Raw genomic sequence first — 14,530 nt, 5'->3', positions numbered from 1 at the left:
GATTGCAAACCTATAATCTTGTTCCGCGCAAGTTTGTCCTTACCCTGCTCTGTTAGACTTTATCGATTTTTTATGACGAATGAATCAAGTCATAGCCAACAGCGGATTGAACAAACTTTAATGCATTTGTTTAAATTTAAACCTAGGCTTATTTTTTTAATGCTCCCCTTTCTTTTAATGTGGGCGTAGGCGTTGTAATGCATCTCCCGTTATTGTGTATTGGGCTTACCTAGTCCTACACAAATTGCTGATCCAATTGTCCAATTGGCTACCACATTAACCATTTTGATCACGGTAACGCTGGAACATTTTTTTTTTTTCACATTATGATTGTGAAAGGTCTGAGGTGTATAGGGCTCGAGGATCGTATACAATGTCAGACAATGGATAGAGCTATGGAGGCAGACATGTGACCCACATTACATGACAATGAAGGCTTATACAATGGTCCTCTTCGAGAAGAAGGTTACACTTGTTTCTAAAACAAGATTCCCGACTTAATTTAGAAAAACAGGCAATTCAAACATGATTCCACTTGCCAGAAATGATGATTCTCCAGTAGACATTAGACAATTCCCCCAAAATCATGTATTTTATTTCAAATGATAAAACATTGATAGATATGATGAGTGTAAAGCTAGGATAAGCATGGCTGACAAACACCAAACAAAAACTGGTGAACATTTCAGAGGAAAGGAAGAACTCTTGCCCTCAAGACATTCAGCGCTGATATGTTTGCATCAACATCACTTAATGAGTGACAACGGTTTCTCACATTACCCCAAACTCCTGTGATCTCGTTCAATACTCTCAAGAGCTAAGCTATATTACAAGACTTTACATTATTAAAAACAAAATATTGGCTAAGATAAGCATTTTTGCATACGTTGTACATATTACTGTTTATTTCTTGAACTTTTATTTTTCTGCTGTCAAAATGTTCATTATTATTACTACTACTATTAATGTTGCTGAATATATGTAGCAAAACATACATGTGTACCGAGATAACTTCAGACAAATTTAAGGCAACAATAAGCCTACGAGGGCTGCTGTGACCACATAAACCTACACACTGAACAGGTCTTATGGGTCTGAGTATATCATTGGGATGACATGTACAGCACAAAGGGAGGTTTACGATGGCAAACATTTCATGGAGACTGGCATGGCATGTTTAAAGGTTACAATTGGTCAACAATCACCTGGCAAATTGGTAAATGGTTTCATTGGCAAAGGAAAAGAAAAAACATAAAAAATAATAATAATAATAAACACTGTTTGCAAGCTAATAGATCCCTTATTTTCCCCCATATCAAAGGGAGAACAAATGCCCCTTATAATGATGATTTAACACAAATTTCAAAAATCAAAATGGGGTATCTGAAAAACCTGAACAATGGTACATTTCTTTACATGGCTACCCACTGATTTACATGAAAGAGGAATGATTTTTGGAATCTAAAGCTGTGCTTGTTGTGTCTATAACAATCAGAGAGTAGTCACATAGTGATTTTGCAGTCACATCTTTTATGCTCACAAGGAGTGACTGGGAGCTAAGGACAACAATGCCCCCTAGTGGGTGAAGGCTGTACAGAAAGCATGGACTGCCACCCACATCCCTGGCTAATTCACATTAAATTAGGGCATCTGCTTGGCAAGTTGGGCCTGGGAATGTGAATTAATTCATTCACTGTATCTTGGGAATGTCAATGCCATAAAAAGCAGCAATGTAGTGTTAAGGCTTATCAAGGAGAACATACAGCTTTGTCCCTATAGTGTTCAGCCTCATATTCGTAAACAATATCAGTTCACCCCTGGAAGGACCAACTCTGTGACAGAAATGTTTAGAATAATTACAGAAAATGGAATTTAAATTGGTCACTGCTTAAGTGTTTCGCATCTCCATCACAAGTGCATTACCCCATGTTTGCATCACTGTATAGCATAGTCATTCAAGGTTTATCAATTGTGTCATAGTAGAAATCCAAATATTGACACTATATTACAGATTTGAGCACACCAGCCCTTAAAGTGTGAACTCTGACACTAAGAGTAGCCTATGGTATGTTTAATCTTAGATTTCAATGTCAGTTATTCATTGTCAGTTTATTCCACCAAAGTGATAATGAATATTATATAGTGTTTACCTACTCAAGTGGATCATGAATATAAAGTCAACTAAATGCAGTCAAAAAAAAGGGTGTCATTTCTAATTTGTACACATTTTAACATTGTGCAAATATTTCTTGACAAACAACTCAAGGAACCAAGCCTGAGCTAGAACCCAAGCACACAACAGACACAAACTGAATCCCTCTATACAACAAGCGACAAATGTCCATCATCGAAACGAGTTTTTGGCGTGCGTGCCACCACTCCACTATATAACCCTAGCTGTGCAGTGGGGGGAGGGAGTGAGGTAAACGACAGGACCCACAGCACTGCTGTGTCAAAGGTCTAACCGTGGTGTCATAGTGTCATGTGTGTCAACAATGACAGGGAAGAGGAAATGACATCGTCGTTGTCGTCATCATCATCAAATATTGACAAAGAACTCGAAAGGCAACTTGTGATCTTTGTTTGCAAAAAGGAATGATTGTCCCACAGTGAGAACCGCCACGAAGATGACGGTCCAATAAAACAAAACAACCAAAAACAGAAAACAAAAAAAAGGAATCATCAGATTAGGATTAGGTTCCACATTTTCCATCTCCAAGATCCCTAGGAGCATCAGCCATTTTCTTTCTTGGGAAGCACATGAAGATCTAGCTGATAAGTGCTTCCAATCATAAATAGCTATGTTTTCATGGCCAAGACGACAAGCTGATGGAGGCCTGTCTATTGCAGCTACACTGTGGCCTAGTATGATTTCCATGGTGGAGGAGGCCAGCACTGTGTGGTTTTTTTATCTTCAAGTGATCTGTAGTGTGCAGTTCGTGCAGTACAAGTGCACAGTTGTTGAGTTTTTTTTTTTTTTTTCAAAGCCGAGTCAAAAACAGGGTCAGAAAATGATTGTCTTGGCTCTAGCTGGTGGTCAAGAGGATTTTCTGCATAGAGAAAGAAAAGAACAGTGACGAGAGGTAGGAAGTGGAGGAGAGAGAGAGAGAGAGAGAGAGAGAGAGTCGGATTGACTCAAGAGAGCGATTACGCCTCCTTTAAAGACTGAGGGAGCGGTGCATTGGTTGATCTCCTAGAATCCTCATCCAGAGTCTGACGTTGTTCACCTCATAATTGGAGGTGCTGGGGGGGCTCCCCTGGTCATACCTACAGGAAGTAACAAAAATACATCAGTCAACCTTCTCTTCCAGTGATCAAACACCGTCTCATTTACAGTGTCCACTTTATTCGTTCCCATCTTCTGTCCATTCTGTTTACATAATAACATAGTGCAGTCTTAGCAGGCTAACTAGAATATCCTTCAACTTATATTTCATTCAAAATGTTGACAATTATGCACTCAGTATGGATATTCTATATAACCGACAGAATAAACATAAGTTTACTTTTACATGGCTTAGGATGTGTCAGGCCCGATATTTTTTTCTCTCTCTCTCTCGCTCTCATACATGAGCTTGAACTTGTGTACACGTCTTTACCTTTGTTGGCTTTGCTTGGATACACCTTGGGAAAGTGCACATACTCCTCAGGAGGCGGGAGGTCTTCAATGGAATGGAAATTGAACTTGGATTCAAAGTCATCTGTTGGGGGAGGAGGGGAGGACACATTGAGAGTGAGGGAAAAACCTGTAGACCTAGAACAGGTGGAGTATTCCTGGGCAGTGTTGTGTTAATGTACAAGGCTTATCAGAAGGAAGTGGTTGACTGTTTGACTGTGGGTGGGGTGTTTTGCATGTGTGACAGAGACAGAGACTGGAGGTCTCTGCAGGATATGCTGTGGGCATTTTTACCCCTGATGGGATAAATGGATCTGGATTTCAACAGAATTTAAGAGGCCGACTGTGATGACATTAGCTTGTTATTATAGCCACCAGTCAAATAAGAGAGTGAGGCAATCACTCACACAGTAAAAACATTCACATCCTCAAGGTCAGGTAAAAGCAGCGTTAAGGGTCAAAAACAAAAGGCAAGCAGATATCTTGAACACCATTAAAAACTCAATAGGCTCAGATAAAAGCTGGCCAGCGTGTTAACTGGTGCCTTTAGCTGATGTACTTAACAATGATATGCTGTGGATTGTTCACATAATATTCCACCCCCAACCACAAAACCATTTAATGTCTAGCCTTGAAATGGCTAGCAGGAATGACAGGTGTGTTTGTCTGTCCTTTATATGAAGATAAACAAAATTCATCATAGGCACTGAATCGGTATAATTGTAGTCGCCAACAGAAACAGACCTTTAAAAAGCAACAAATTGTTGCACAGTGTTGCTTTCCTACTGGGCCTACAATTCCAATTCTCATCAAAGACTGCACCTCAACTATGGCAGTAAAGGAACAGTACATCTGCATTAACCATCAAGACAGCATGGGGATCTCATTTCTCCCCATAGAGCTAGTCGTCTGGTAGGGGTCAACCTCACCAAAGGAAGGGAGCAGTATGCCAGACCTGGATGGCACTTTAGGTCTACTAGTAACAGCTCAGGAGAGCCCACAGTAAAGCCAAAGGTCAAGCTCCTGGTAGACCACTGTATAGGACAGTTTTGTGTGGAGTCCTGCACGGCCTGGAAACTCTTATCTGAACGTGCCATCTCTGGGCTCTCTGGACAATGAGGAAGTGAACATGCGTGAGATTTGAATTCCTGAGGAGGTTATTTTGCCTAGAGTGTTATTTTTGACCTGGGAGCGCTTTGCCACTGTGAATGGCTGGCTGGTTAGAACACTGGCGCGGGCCTCTATTGTTCTACGCTCAAGAAAAAAGTTCAGGTTCCTGGTTTAAGGTGTGGCAAAGGTGTAGATTTCAGGGGTTGACTGACTTCTGAAGTGGTTCATATAACTTGGGCAATCCAGATGAACAGACTCGATTTATATATACAGTAATAAACAGTACATTTCAACTATGATTATTTCAAAAGACTGTAATCTAATGATACACACATGTGTGTGTGTTTATGTCTAATGATCTTTGTCTTTCAGTGATTTTGTTTCCACAGGTGTGCAGTAATTCAGAAGTTTGTTTTTGCTCTTGCACTGCAACACATGTTTACAAATTCACAGATGTGTACCTACTTCTATTCCAAACTCATAAACTTTGTCCCTGCTATTCCTAATTTCTAATCCAAACATTCAAACATTAGAATGATGGCTGAGCACACATGAAAGCTATTCTAAGTGTAAACATAAACAACCCATAAATTGAAACCCAGCAGATTTAAAAACCACAAGTTTTTAGTTTGAAACATGACAGGGCAGAAAATGGTTAATTGGGCCTAAAGTCTAGTTTAGCCTTAATGGTTGTGGCCTCAAGTCTAGTTTAACCTTAAAATGACACATGGTTCTCACAAATAGACTGAACTCTATGCAAATAGCCTTTTTTAAGAGCTTTTGTGGGGAAATATGACAACAATGCCTCATGAGGTAACAATGTACCCCCTGGTACCCCCTGCCTCGGTGAGGACACTGACCTGCAGCGCTGCTGCTCCTGGAGTGGGAGTTGCCGTTTCGGAGGGGTGGAGGCGGAGGTGGGGCTTGGGCCGGGGTCCGAGATGAGAGGGGCGGGGCTTGGGCCGGGGTCCGAGAGGAGAGGGGTGGGGCTTGGGCCGGGGTCCGAGAGGAGAGGGGTGGGGCAGCCTTCGCCCGCGCGGGGGTCTCGGAGGTGCCGCTGTGCATCCGGTAAGGGGGCGGTGGAGGGGGCGCGTCTCGGTTGCCGTTTCGGGAGCTGGATGGTGGAAGCTGAGGAGCTGTATTTAGGAGAAGAAAAAAATAAAAAACACAAACAAATGGAATTAATTATCACCATTGCAGCTACAAACAGGCTGCATCTATGCTAATCATAAATAATCATCCAACATTTTATCCATAAAGTAAAGACTACGTTGTATATTCTATGCCACTACTGCTTCATCGTCATCGCCATCAACATCATAATCCAACTGCTCTGTCAGGGATTACTTCATTCAAATCACTGCTTAGTAACATGTATGTAGGGCAAGTCCTCACTGGAAACCCACTTTTCCAGTAGCCCAATCCAGCTGGCATACTGGAATTTCCTAGAGGCCTGGATGCCTCGACGCTAAAGCCTAAATCCTCCTTCCTACCATAAACATTTTCAAGTCAACATCAAGTACCCTTTTATTTCCCTCCCAGAGTTGAACAAACTGGGCATTCCAGCGATCAAAACTCACTCAATTGTTTCATCTGTTTTGAGTACAATATTGTGCCAGCTGTGTATTTTGGTTGGAATGGTAAATGGCAATAATATTCCTCAGGACTATTGTGACACTTCCTGACAGGACTGAGAGAGAGAGCAGAGCGCTCAACAACACACCCTGTAGTCAGACTAAACTGAACTGAAGCATAACCTTCTCAATATAAGCTACAAGCTCTTCTGAGGAGTGTTTACGATCTGGATCAAACTGCTGTTGCAAGAGTTTTCCAGCTGCTACATTCAACCTGTAATGGCTTAGCTAATGTGTGAACATGTACTCTATGTGATATAGAACACTCAAATCGTTTTCGAGTTTCTTTCCGATGCTATTTCAGAAGAACTGGTCCATATGTGAACCACTTACATGCACAGTGCATATACATGCTAGCTCTTGATACGCAGAAAGACCTCGGCATTCATATTCAAAAGAAAAGGAGACAGTACACAGCACACAGACAGGATGTAAGAAAGCAAGAAAGCAAAAGCAGAGGGAGACTAAGGACTACAGGCAAGTGAGGAGCGGACTGTACACCATTAGGACAGAGCACAGGTAGGCTGCATGTCGGAATATTCCGAAGGCCGGCGGAATGCAGCAGAACCAGGAAGTCTTGCCGTGAAACACATCCATCCAGTAAGCAAACCTTCTCCTGTTTGAGGTCAAACATTCCGTTTCTCCAGTCATACTTTACAATGGCAGTACCGTCAGTGATAAGTCAGTCACCCATGCAGAGAACATGAGAAGAAATCACGTCAACAGGGACTTCTTCTAGCCCCAAAAACAGTGAGCAGTTATCCGACAAGCTTCGAAGCAATTCCTATTCAAAATGTTGAGTAACAAAAGTAATCTCTGACTTGTTGGAAAAGGGGTTGAATTTTGAAGGAATAAAGACACTTGGATCTATATGTTGCCTGAAGAGTAAGCAAATATGCCTAGTCAACATACAAAATGCAAACATTCAGTTTACACATGGCGAGTGGTCAGCCTGTGTAACAGCAGGTATAACCCGGGCATGCAACTGAGGGTATGCTGTAACAATTAGTCTACTCTAATCAACAGAACTGGCTGCATCAGACGAGACCAAACCAGACCAGTGGTGCGTATATTCAAAACAAGGGGCGCCGTCTTCCAAAACTATTCCTACGCTCTGCTAACGGAACCCTTCAGTTGCGGCTCTGGCATAGCCTGGCTGTAAGAGTGTGTGTCACACGAGGACGTTGCAAGAGGCGGCGTGTGTGCTGCCGGCGGCCGTACCTGATCTCCGTCCGGGTGGGTCCCGAGCAGGTGGCGGCGGGCGCCCCCCCTGGCTGGATGGCGGTGGGGGCGGGGGCGCCGGCGCCTGGGTTCGGTTGTGGCCGCCGTGGCTGCGGTTGTGCAGCGAGTTCCTCCGCTGTGGGAGCTCCGGGGCCGGGTCGCCGTTGGAGACCGACGGGGGGTTCCGGTACGGCGGCGGGGGCGGTGGAGGGGTGGAGGCGACGGTGGAGGAAGACGAGGAGGAGGAGGAGCGCGAGATGGGAGGGTTCCGGGAGTGGCCAGAGGAGTGGTGCGGTGGCGGTGGGAGGGGCTTGTCCCGGCTGTGGGAGGAGCTGCTGGGAGGCTTCGGGCCAGGCGAGGGATTGGGTGCGTGGTTTCCGCGCCGACCGATGGGCGGCGGGGGAGGAGGGGCGGAGGCACTGTGCTTCATCCCTCCCACGGAGGATGAGGAAGAGGACGAAGAGAGGGAGCTGACGCCGCTCGAGGGCCGGGAGATGTCAGGAAGAGAGGGGCGTTGGGAGCGAGGCTGGGGCGGGGGCGAGGAGCGGTCGCTGTCGACGTGGCGACCTGCGGGGGACGCCGCCCGGCCGGGTGGGCGAGGAGCAGAGGGTCGTGAGCCAGGGGGCCGGAGGGCGGATCTGCCCACAGTACCATCTGCGTAGAAGCACAGGCACACAACACAACACAGACATCAGTAACCACATCAACAACATATACATATAATCACTCTAATGACAACATATGGCATCAGAAGGTGAGCTTTCATATCACTGATTTGGCACTCAAAGAGCAGCCATTCAGGCAATAAAAAACAAAATCATATTTGAGCTGAAACAGCCAATCGAATTACACTGCTCATCCGTGCTCCTGATGGAACACGTTGACACATTATTATTTATGGATATTAGTACAAACTAGGGCTGTCAAAATAACTGATTAATTTCGATTAATTAATTTGAGAAAAAAATAACTGATTAAAAAAAATAACGCAGATTAATCGATTCCGTATGACCCCGAGCCGTTGTAGTCAGTAACCATTAGACTGTAAAAAGAAGGAGAGAAAAGAAAATGTGCTGCCTAGATCATGGATTAGAACATTTACTTTTAAAAACAGCCTGATGGTGTTGATTTAAATAAAGTCCTCTGCAATGTCTGCAGCAAGGAATTTGCATATCACTGGAGTTCATCAACTCTATTGTCGCACATCAATGCAAAGGAATAGTGTTGACATTGAGTAGAGTGTTAATTTATTTTGTTTGTGTCCCCTAGGTTATATCTGGGGCCTGAAATACCTTGTATATGAAAAAAAAAACTTCTTCCCGAAGCATTTTTGAATTTATTTTCTCAGCATATTAGGCATCATAGATTATTATGGCCATTATTAAAATAATAATAAAAGAGTTTTGATGTCACTAATGCTGATTATTCAATGATTCATTTAAATTTAAATATTTAAAATACTTTCACAGCAAATATTATATTTGTGATTAATTTAGATTAATTAATCACAGAGTATGTAATTAATTAGATACATTTTTTTAATCGATTGACATCCCTAGTACAAACAAACAAAGTTGTTTTTCTTAGCACAGACGATGAATGGGCAGCTCATGGACTCCACCCTTAAGCGGGTAATTAGCTCATAAGCCATGAGTAGAGACTAAACATTTGTCAAACTGACAACATGGCAGATTACAACTGGTAAACACTTGCCTCCAACTGGCCTAAGCTTGGGCACACCTCCGGCAAACAGGCCTCCCATGGGCATCGGTCCTCCGCCAAAGCTACCGCCGCCACCGCCACCTCCACCACCTCCACCTCCTGAGGATCCACCTCCTCCTGATTCTGCCGAAACATTACACACAAATATGTTTACCACCCCTTCAAAGTTCACAATGTCCAATATACTCTTTGCAGCATTACAGTTGATAATAGGAATTGTAACTGTGAACAACAACAAACAAATTGAAAGCATCTAATTGTCAGGGATAGAGTTCACAGTTTATAGGTCATGTAGATAATGTTTTTATAAGTCATCTAAAAGTGAGGAAAGACTGATCCCATTTACAGGTATTGCAGGCAGCCAGCCAGTGCACCAACCCCAGAGTGCTGATCAATCATTAGCTAGAGAAACACTGGGTGTCAACCACCGTTTTGTGTCATTACACAGTAGCGTTAGCCAACCAAAGAGAGAGAAAGAGACTATTGTGAGCTTGAGCTGTGCTGTATATCAGCTGAAGGACTGCGTCATGGCGTGTGCCAGGACTACATGTGTGGTTCACTCTAATGGCCCAGAACCTACAGCCTTGTGAACTGGAATCTGGCCATTCTACCACTAGGCCATCAGAACCAGTCATCATCTTAGCCTCGGAGTGCTCTCATGGATAAGCAGGTCTAGTAAATGAATGATGACCTGTACATCATATTTTATTTAATATCTGGATAATAGTCTGCTTCACCTGCTGATTTAGTTTGAGAGCTAATTGTGTTTATTTCAAAAGATAAAAAAAGAGAAGAAAGAAAGAAAAACTAAAATATATTTAAAGCTACAGTGTGACTTACTCTCGATGATGGGGGCACTTCTGTCATTGATAGCAGCCACCTTCTTGAGTCTGGCCCCTTTGTGGATGTCACTTAAAAGCGCCCCTCTGCCTTTGGCTTCGTCTCTGCTGAGCTTGGGGGCCGTCGTGTTTGCCTAAGAGAGTCACCCATTTAAGACATTTAGACATCTCTGCAGCATCAAGGCCACTGCTATGAAGCTCAGAGGGTTTGTACAAAAAAGATGACAATGGGGTTTTCTAAATATGTAATAAGAAATATGCAATAAATTCTCAAATCAATCTAACCAACCATAGCGGCGACCATAGCAGTGGATTATAAATAATAATAATAATAATTTTTTACACTGTAGAAATCACGTACATCAACACATGTTCATATCAACACGATCAAAATCGTGACTACAGCGTTTTATTTTAGCATGGGTATTCCTCTGTAAAGAGTGGAGGAATTTGAATGCATTTAACTTCACAGCCTGCGTTTACAATCCTTAAATTCACTGACGTGTCTTGACTTTACTTTTGAGGCAAAAAAACATCACCATTGAACAGCCAGTAACCTTTGATAAGACATGAAATATCCACTGAGATTTTGTTTCTTAGTATTACACCTGACAGGGAATCTGTATTATGTGGCTAAGCTTCTTCCTAGCAGGCAAAACACATTTAAAAACAAATTGTGAAGTAGAAATGATGCCCCATGTCTGCCTGCAATGCAGTGCAATGTTATCCAGTGATACCGCCTTCATGGAAACAGCAACACACACTTCAGTACTCTATTGGTGAACTTAAAAGGTTTATACTGGGATGTCATTGACATGCAAAGTAGTTTTAGTTCACAAACATTCAGCATCATGGAAGTTATTACCTCTATTTCCTTCTTACGAATATCTCTTACGAAACATGTATAAACTAATTCTTCAACATAGCTTCACACAATCATATTCAAATCATATTCAAAGTCTACGATGAGACCCTAAGACCAAGAAAATAGACACAAAACCAACCCGCGAGAAATATGTGCATTTGCGAACAGCACATGGGAGTAGCTTGAGGGGTGCTGAGGGGGTTGACTGGCGTGCACTGACCTGGTTGAAGGTGGGGGGTGGAGGGGGTCCCGGAGGGGGAGGGGGTGGCGGAGGGATGGGCATCCTGCCGTCCCTGTGCCCTCACTAGGCAGCGTTCAGGTCAGGTCAGGTCAGGTCAGAGGCTCCCAACGTCTTCGCTCGCAATCTCGCCAGCCGCTCACAGACACCTGGGCCACAACTGCGGACATGGAGGAAGATCAGGTTACAGCATCTGGACACTGCGTGTGGGCAGTGGCCAACACAAGCAAGGACAGAGTACTATAAGCAAGCACTATCAAAAGCATGAAACATGTCAAATCTATTTCATAGAACAGTGATACACCAACAGAAGATATTTGACCTATGGAATCCATCTGCTTGACCACAGTTATCAACAGGTGTTAGTTACAACCCAGTCATTATTATGAAGAGGTTTATGTACAAGGTTAGACAAAATGACCTGGGCTCAAGCCACAGTCAGCTCACAAGGGTGGTATGCCTCCCACCATGCTCATGTTGGATGGTCAGCTAAATCCCTCTCAATGGTTCTCAAAACCTGCTCTGTCTGCTGTCTGCCGTCAGTTGTTTCAGTGAGTCAAACTTCCTATTTTCACACCCATGATCCTCCCTCGCCTACATCGTTGTTGGGCTGACTGTCAGAACCGGTTTCTCTGAAGAAATGATACCTGCCCACGACCATCAATACCTGATGGAATGTCACCAGGCCAGCTCGCTTTCCCAGTAGGCGTGTGGCATGACTTGAACAACACCAACGTGATTGGCCAACAAACACGAAAAGTCTATTTGCATACCAGTTCAGCATGCTAATAGAATTTACTTGGTGAGACATCATAAGAATAATTTCAGAGTTAAATTTCAGAGTTGCATACATAAATATATATATTTTTTTTCCAATGCAACCAAATGCAATGGTATCGGATACAAATGTGAGAGGTTCCGAAAACCGGTTTCGTCATGTGAGAGGGTAAAAATTGAGATTCTTCATTCAGTCTCACTACAAGTATGTACACGTACGGTGCAAGGTAGGCTACACAGGCGATCCAAACAACAGAGCCTAACCATATAAATCCCAACTGTGTAGCCTATGTAACTTGCATACTTTTCTTTTCACAATTCCAAAACAAACAGTTTTGCAGATGAAATAGCCTAGGCTACATGGACAAGTTTAGGACTTGACATGCAGCTTTAGCCTATAGCCTACTGGGTTTTTTTTTTTGGGGGGGGGGGGACATTCAGGTCCTGGTATGACGATAAGGCAAGTTATGGAAAATCCGTCTGGCACTACACTTTCATAGTCTCACCAATGTCGTCAGCTGATGATTAAATGAAAAGAGGTTAACCCCATAAATATGGCCTATGGCTTAGAGACAACTAGACAAGTTTGACAAATAGTCTACAACCACAAAAAAATAAACGTCAATTCAATTGCCTCTGTAAAAGTGTATCCTACTGATATGGGAAGGACAGCATAAGATAGCTACGTACGCTATGCATTTCATGGCAACAAAATCTCAGTTGAAACATTTAAACCATCACGACCGCTGCATAGCCTATGCAGTGTAGCCTACATGGAGTGTAGCTAGATACTCGTCATTTGAAGGGCAGTTTTAGCTTGTCAAATGCATTTAAGGTGTGCAAAAGTATGCACTATCTGTGGTGGCACGAACCTGAGAACTAGGCTACACAATAGTCTACAGATTACCTAGGACCTACAGTAAGGGTTTGTTTTCAACATATCTGCTACATCGATACCATCACGCTGTCAACGACGCACCATCGGCTACATTGGTTAGCATGGCTTTTTTGGAGTCTTAATGATACAAGACAAAACAACAAGAGGCAAAAAGATAGAATGTAACTATTCCAGAAACATATGCCTGTCAAACGAGCAACTTCCAAAGTCGAAACAAAATAACGAGCTAGCTGGCAACTACCGTGATTGTAACCGACCATTCCACACAACACAGCACATTGACACATGTATGCAAAGATTGTATTACTGACCGTCATGGTGATAAATAGTAGAGGATGGAATCGGTGCAGTAACAGGCCGAAGTGAAGGACAAATCTGGGACAGCGTAAAGTTTAGGGCTACTTGCCACTACGTCTCGCGAACTTCGTGGCTCCTCAGTCTATGCTCCGACTCCAGTTCTCAGAAACCCGGAAACTGGTGATCTGTTCAAAATGGAGGCAGACTGCCGAATAACCCCGAAGAGTTGACGGGGAAATAATGAGAAAAACAGCGACATCCTTTGCCCACGCTCACCTATATAGCGCAGGTTAGGTAGGCTGTTTGATCCATGGGGACATGCTCAAATGTATCACACAACGTTGTAGCCTAAACCAACAGATAGGTCAACAACAGCACTTTAAAGTAGGCCTACTGACGAAAATAGGCTACAATTCTGTCTCAGACAAGTGTCCATAGGCATGGGTCTTTTAAATAATATAGGCCTACTGCCATTGCTTAGGGGGATGTAGGCCTATTAGCCTATTTTTCTCCTATTGTGCCTGAGTTTACCTGGTTTGGCCTTTTATTAAAAGGGTACATATCTGCAGGCTACACTATGCATGCCTGTAACTGCCTAATATAATATGGTGATGGTATTGCATTTTGTTCAATTTTATTGTACAAAAATGGGAGTGCAAATTCACATAATATAGGACAACCACACACACACACACAGAGAGAGAGAGACACACACACACACACACAAACGGTCCACACAAGATAGAAAGTTTCTTCTCAATGAACCTAGCAAAGAAGGAATTCTAAAGAATCTATTAGGCTTACCTCCAGGTTCAATACATTTAAACTTAAACAATGAGGGAGTGTAATAATCTGTAACACTGAAAAAAAAAAAACAACTTCTTATTTAACCAAGTGCTATTATATTAAGATAAAGCAAATCTAGTTAGTATTGTTTTTAGTATAAAGACCTAGCGCTTTCACGTCACATAATTTTGACTTAGTTTAAGACATCTTATCAAGTGAAAAGGCCCCCTTGAAGAGTTTTTTTTTTTTTTTACCTTAAAATGATGTTTCCAAAATCATTCCGATGGCACATAAAGTCTTACTGGGGCGAACGGCACTTCTGCCACTCTGAGCAGGTTGTATTGCTTGTGAAATAGCCATAGGAAGTTTGGTGTTCAAGTAGGAACAGTGGCCCACTTCGAAATTGAAATAGAAAAGATCTGCTATACAGGAATTCGGAAATCTCTTTCTACAGACTGCTGTCGGTGCATTGCCTCTATATTGTATCAGAGTAATGTTTATTCATACAAAAGACGCATATTTAGTTT

The 14,530-nt window shown here is 42.9% G+C and overlaps 1 protein-coding gene across 4 annotated transcripts; it reads right to left on the bottom strand.

Moving 5' to 3' along the window:
• Positions 1–568: 568 nt before the first annotated feature.
• wipf2a (WAS/WASL interacting protein family, member 2a) lies at positions 569–13,437 on the bottom strand. 4 transcript variants are annotated; one of them, XM_042102764.1, is made up of 8 exons: positions 13,232–13,437; positions 11,228–11,405; positions 10,144–10,276; positions 9,295–9,426; positions 7,582–8,235; positions 5,587–5,862; positions 3,600–3,701; positions 569–3,267 (listed from the first exon to the last, which is right to left on the bottom strand). In XM_042102764.1, exons 2-8 carry the CDS (start codon positions 11,288–11,290, stop codon positions 3,224–3,226), a joined length of 1,404 nt encoding a protein of 467 aa, XP_041958698.1. In that variant the 5' UTR covers positions 11,291–11,405; positions 13,232–13,437; the 3' UTR covers positions 569–3,223. The 4 variants fall into 4 exon arrangements, with proteins under 4 accessions (XP_041958698.1, XP_041958699.1, XP_041958702.1 ...); XM_042102765.1 differs by lacking the exon at positions 13,232–13,437 and adding an exon at positions 11,667–11,868; XM_042102768.1 differs by lacking the exon at positions 13,232–13,437 and adding an exon at positions 11,693–11,868.
• Between the last annotated feature and the right edge of the window lie 1,093 nt (positions 13,438–14,530).

This window comes from Alosa sapidissima, chromosome 9 (assembly GCF_018492685.1).
Source record: "Alosa sapidissima isolate fAloSap1 chromosome 9, fAloSap1.pri, whole genome shotgun sequence".
In the NCBI taxonomy this organism is placed as follows: domain Eukaryota; kingdom Metazoa; phylum Chordata; class Actinopteri; order Clupeiformes; family Clupeidae; genus Alosa; species Alosa sapidissima.
The sequence above is the reverse complement of the archived record's forward strand: the minus strand, read 5'-3'. Positions and strand labels throughout refer to the sequence as shown.

What these genes read in the sequence shown, in the direction of transcription:
- wipf2a (XM_042102764.1), bottom strand. Translation starts at nt 11,290, where the DNA reads ATGCCCATCCCTCCGCCACCCCCTCCCCCTCCGGGACCCCCTCCACCC. An exon ending in AAGTGCCCCCATCATCGAGA is followed by an intron (nt 9,427 to 10,143) that starts GTAAGTCACACT and finishes ATGTTTCGGCAG; the next exon opens with AATCAGGAGGAGGTGGATCC. An exon ending in CAGGAGCAGCAGCGCTGCAG is followed by an intron (nt 3,702 to 5,586) that starts GTCAGTGTCCTC and finishes CTCCCCCAACAG; the next exon opens with ATGACTTTGAATCCAAGTTC.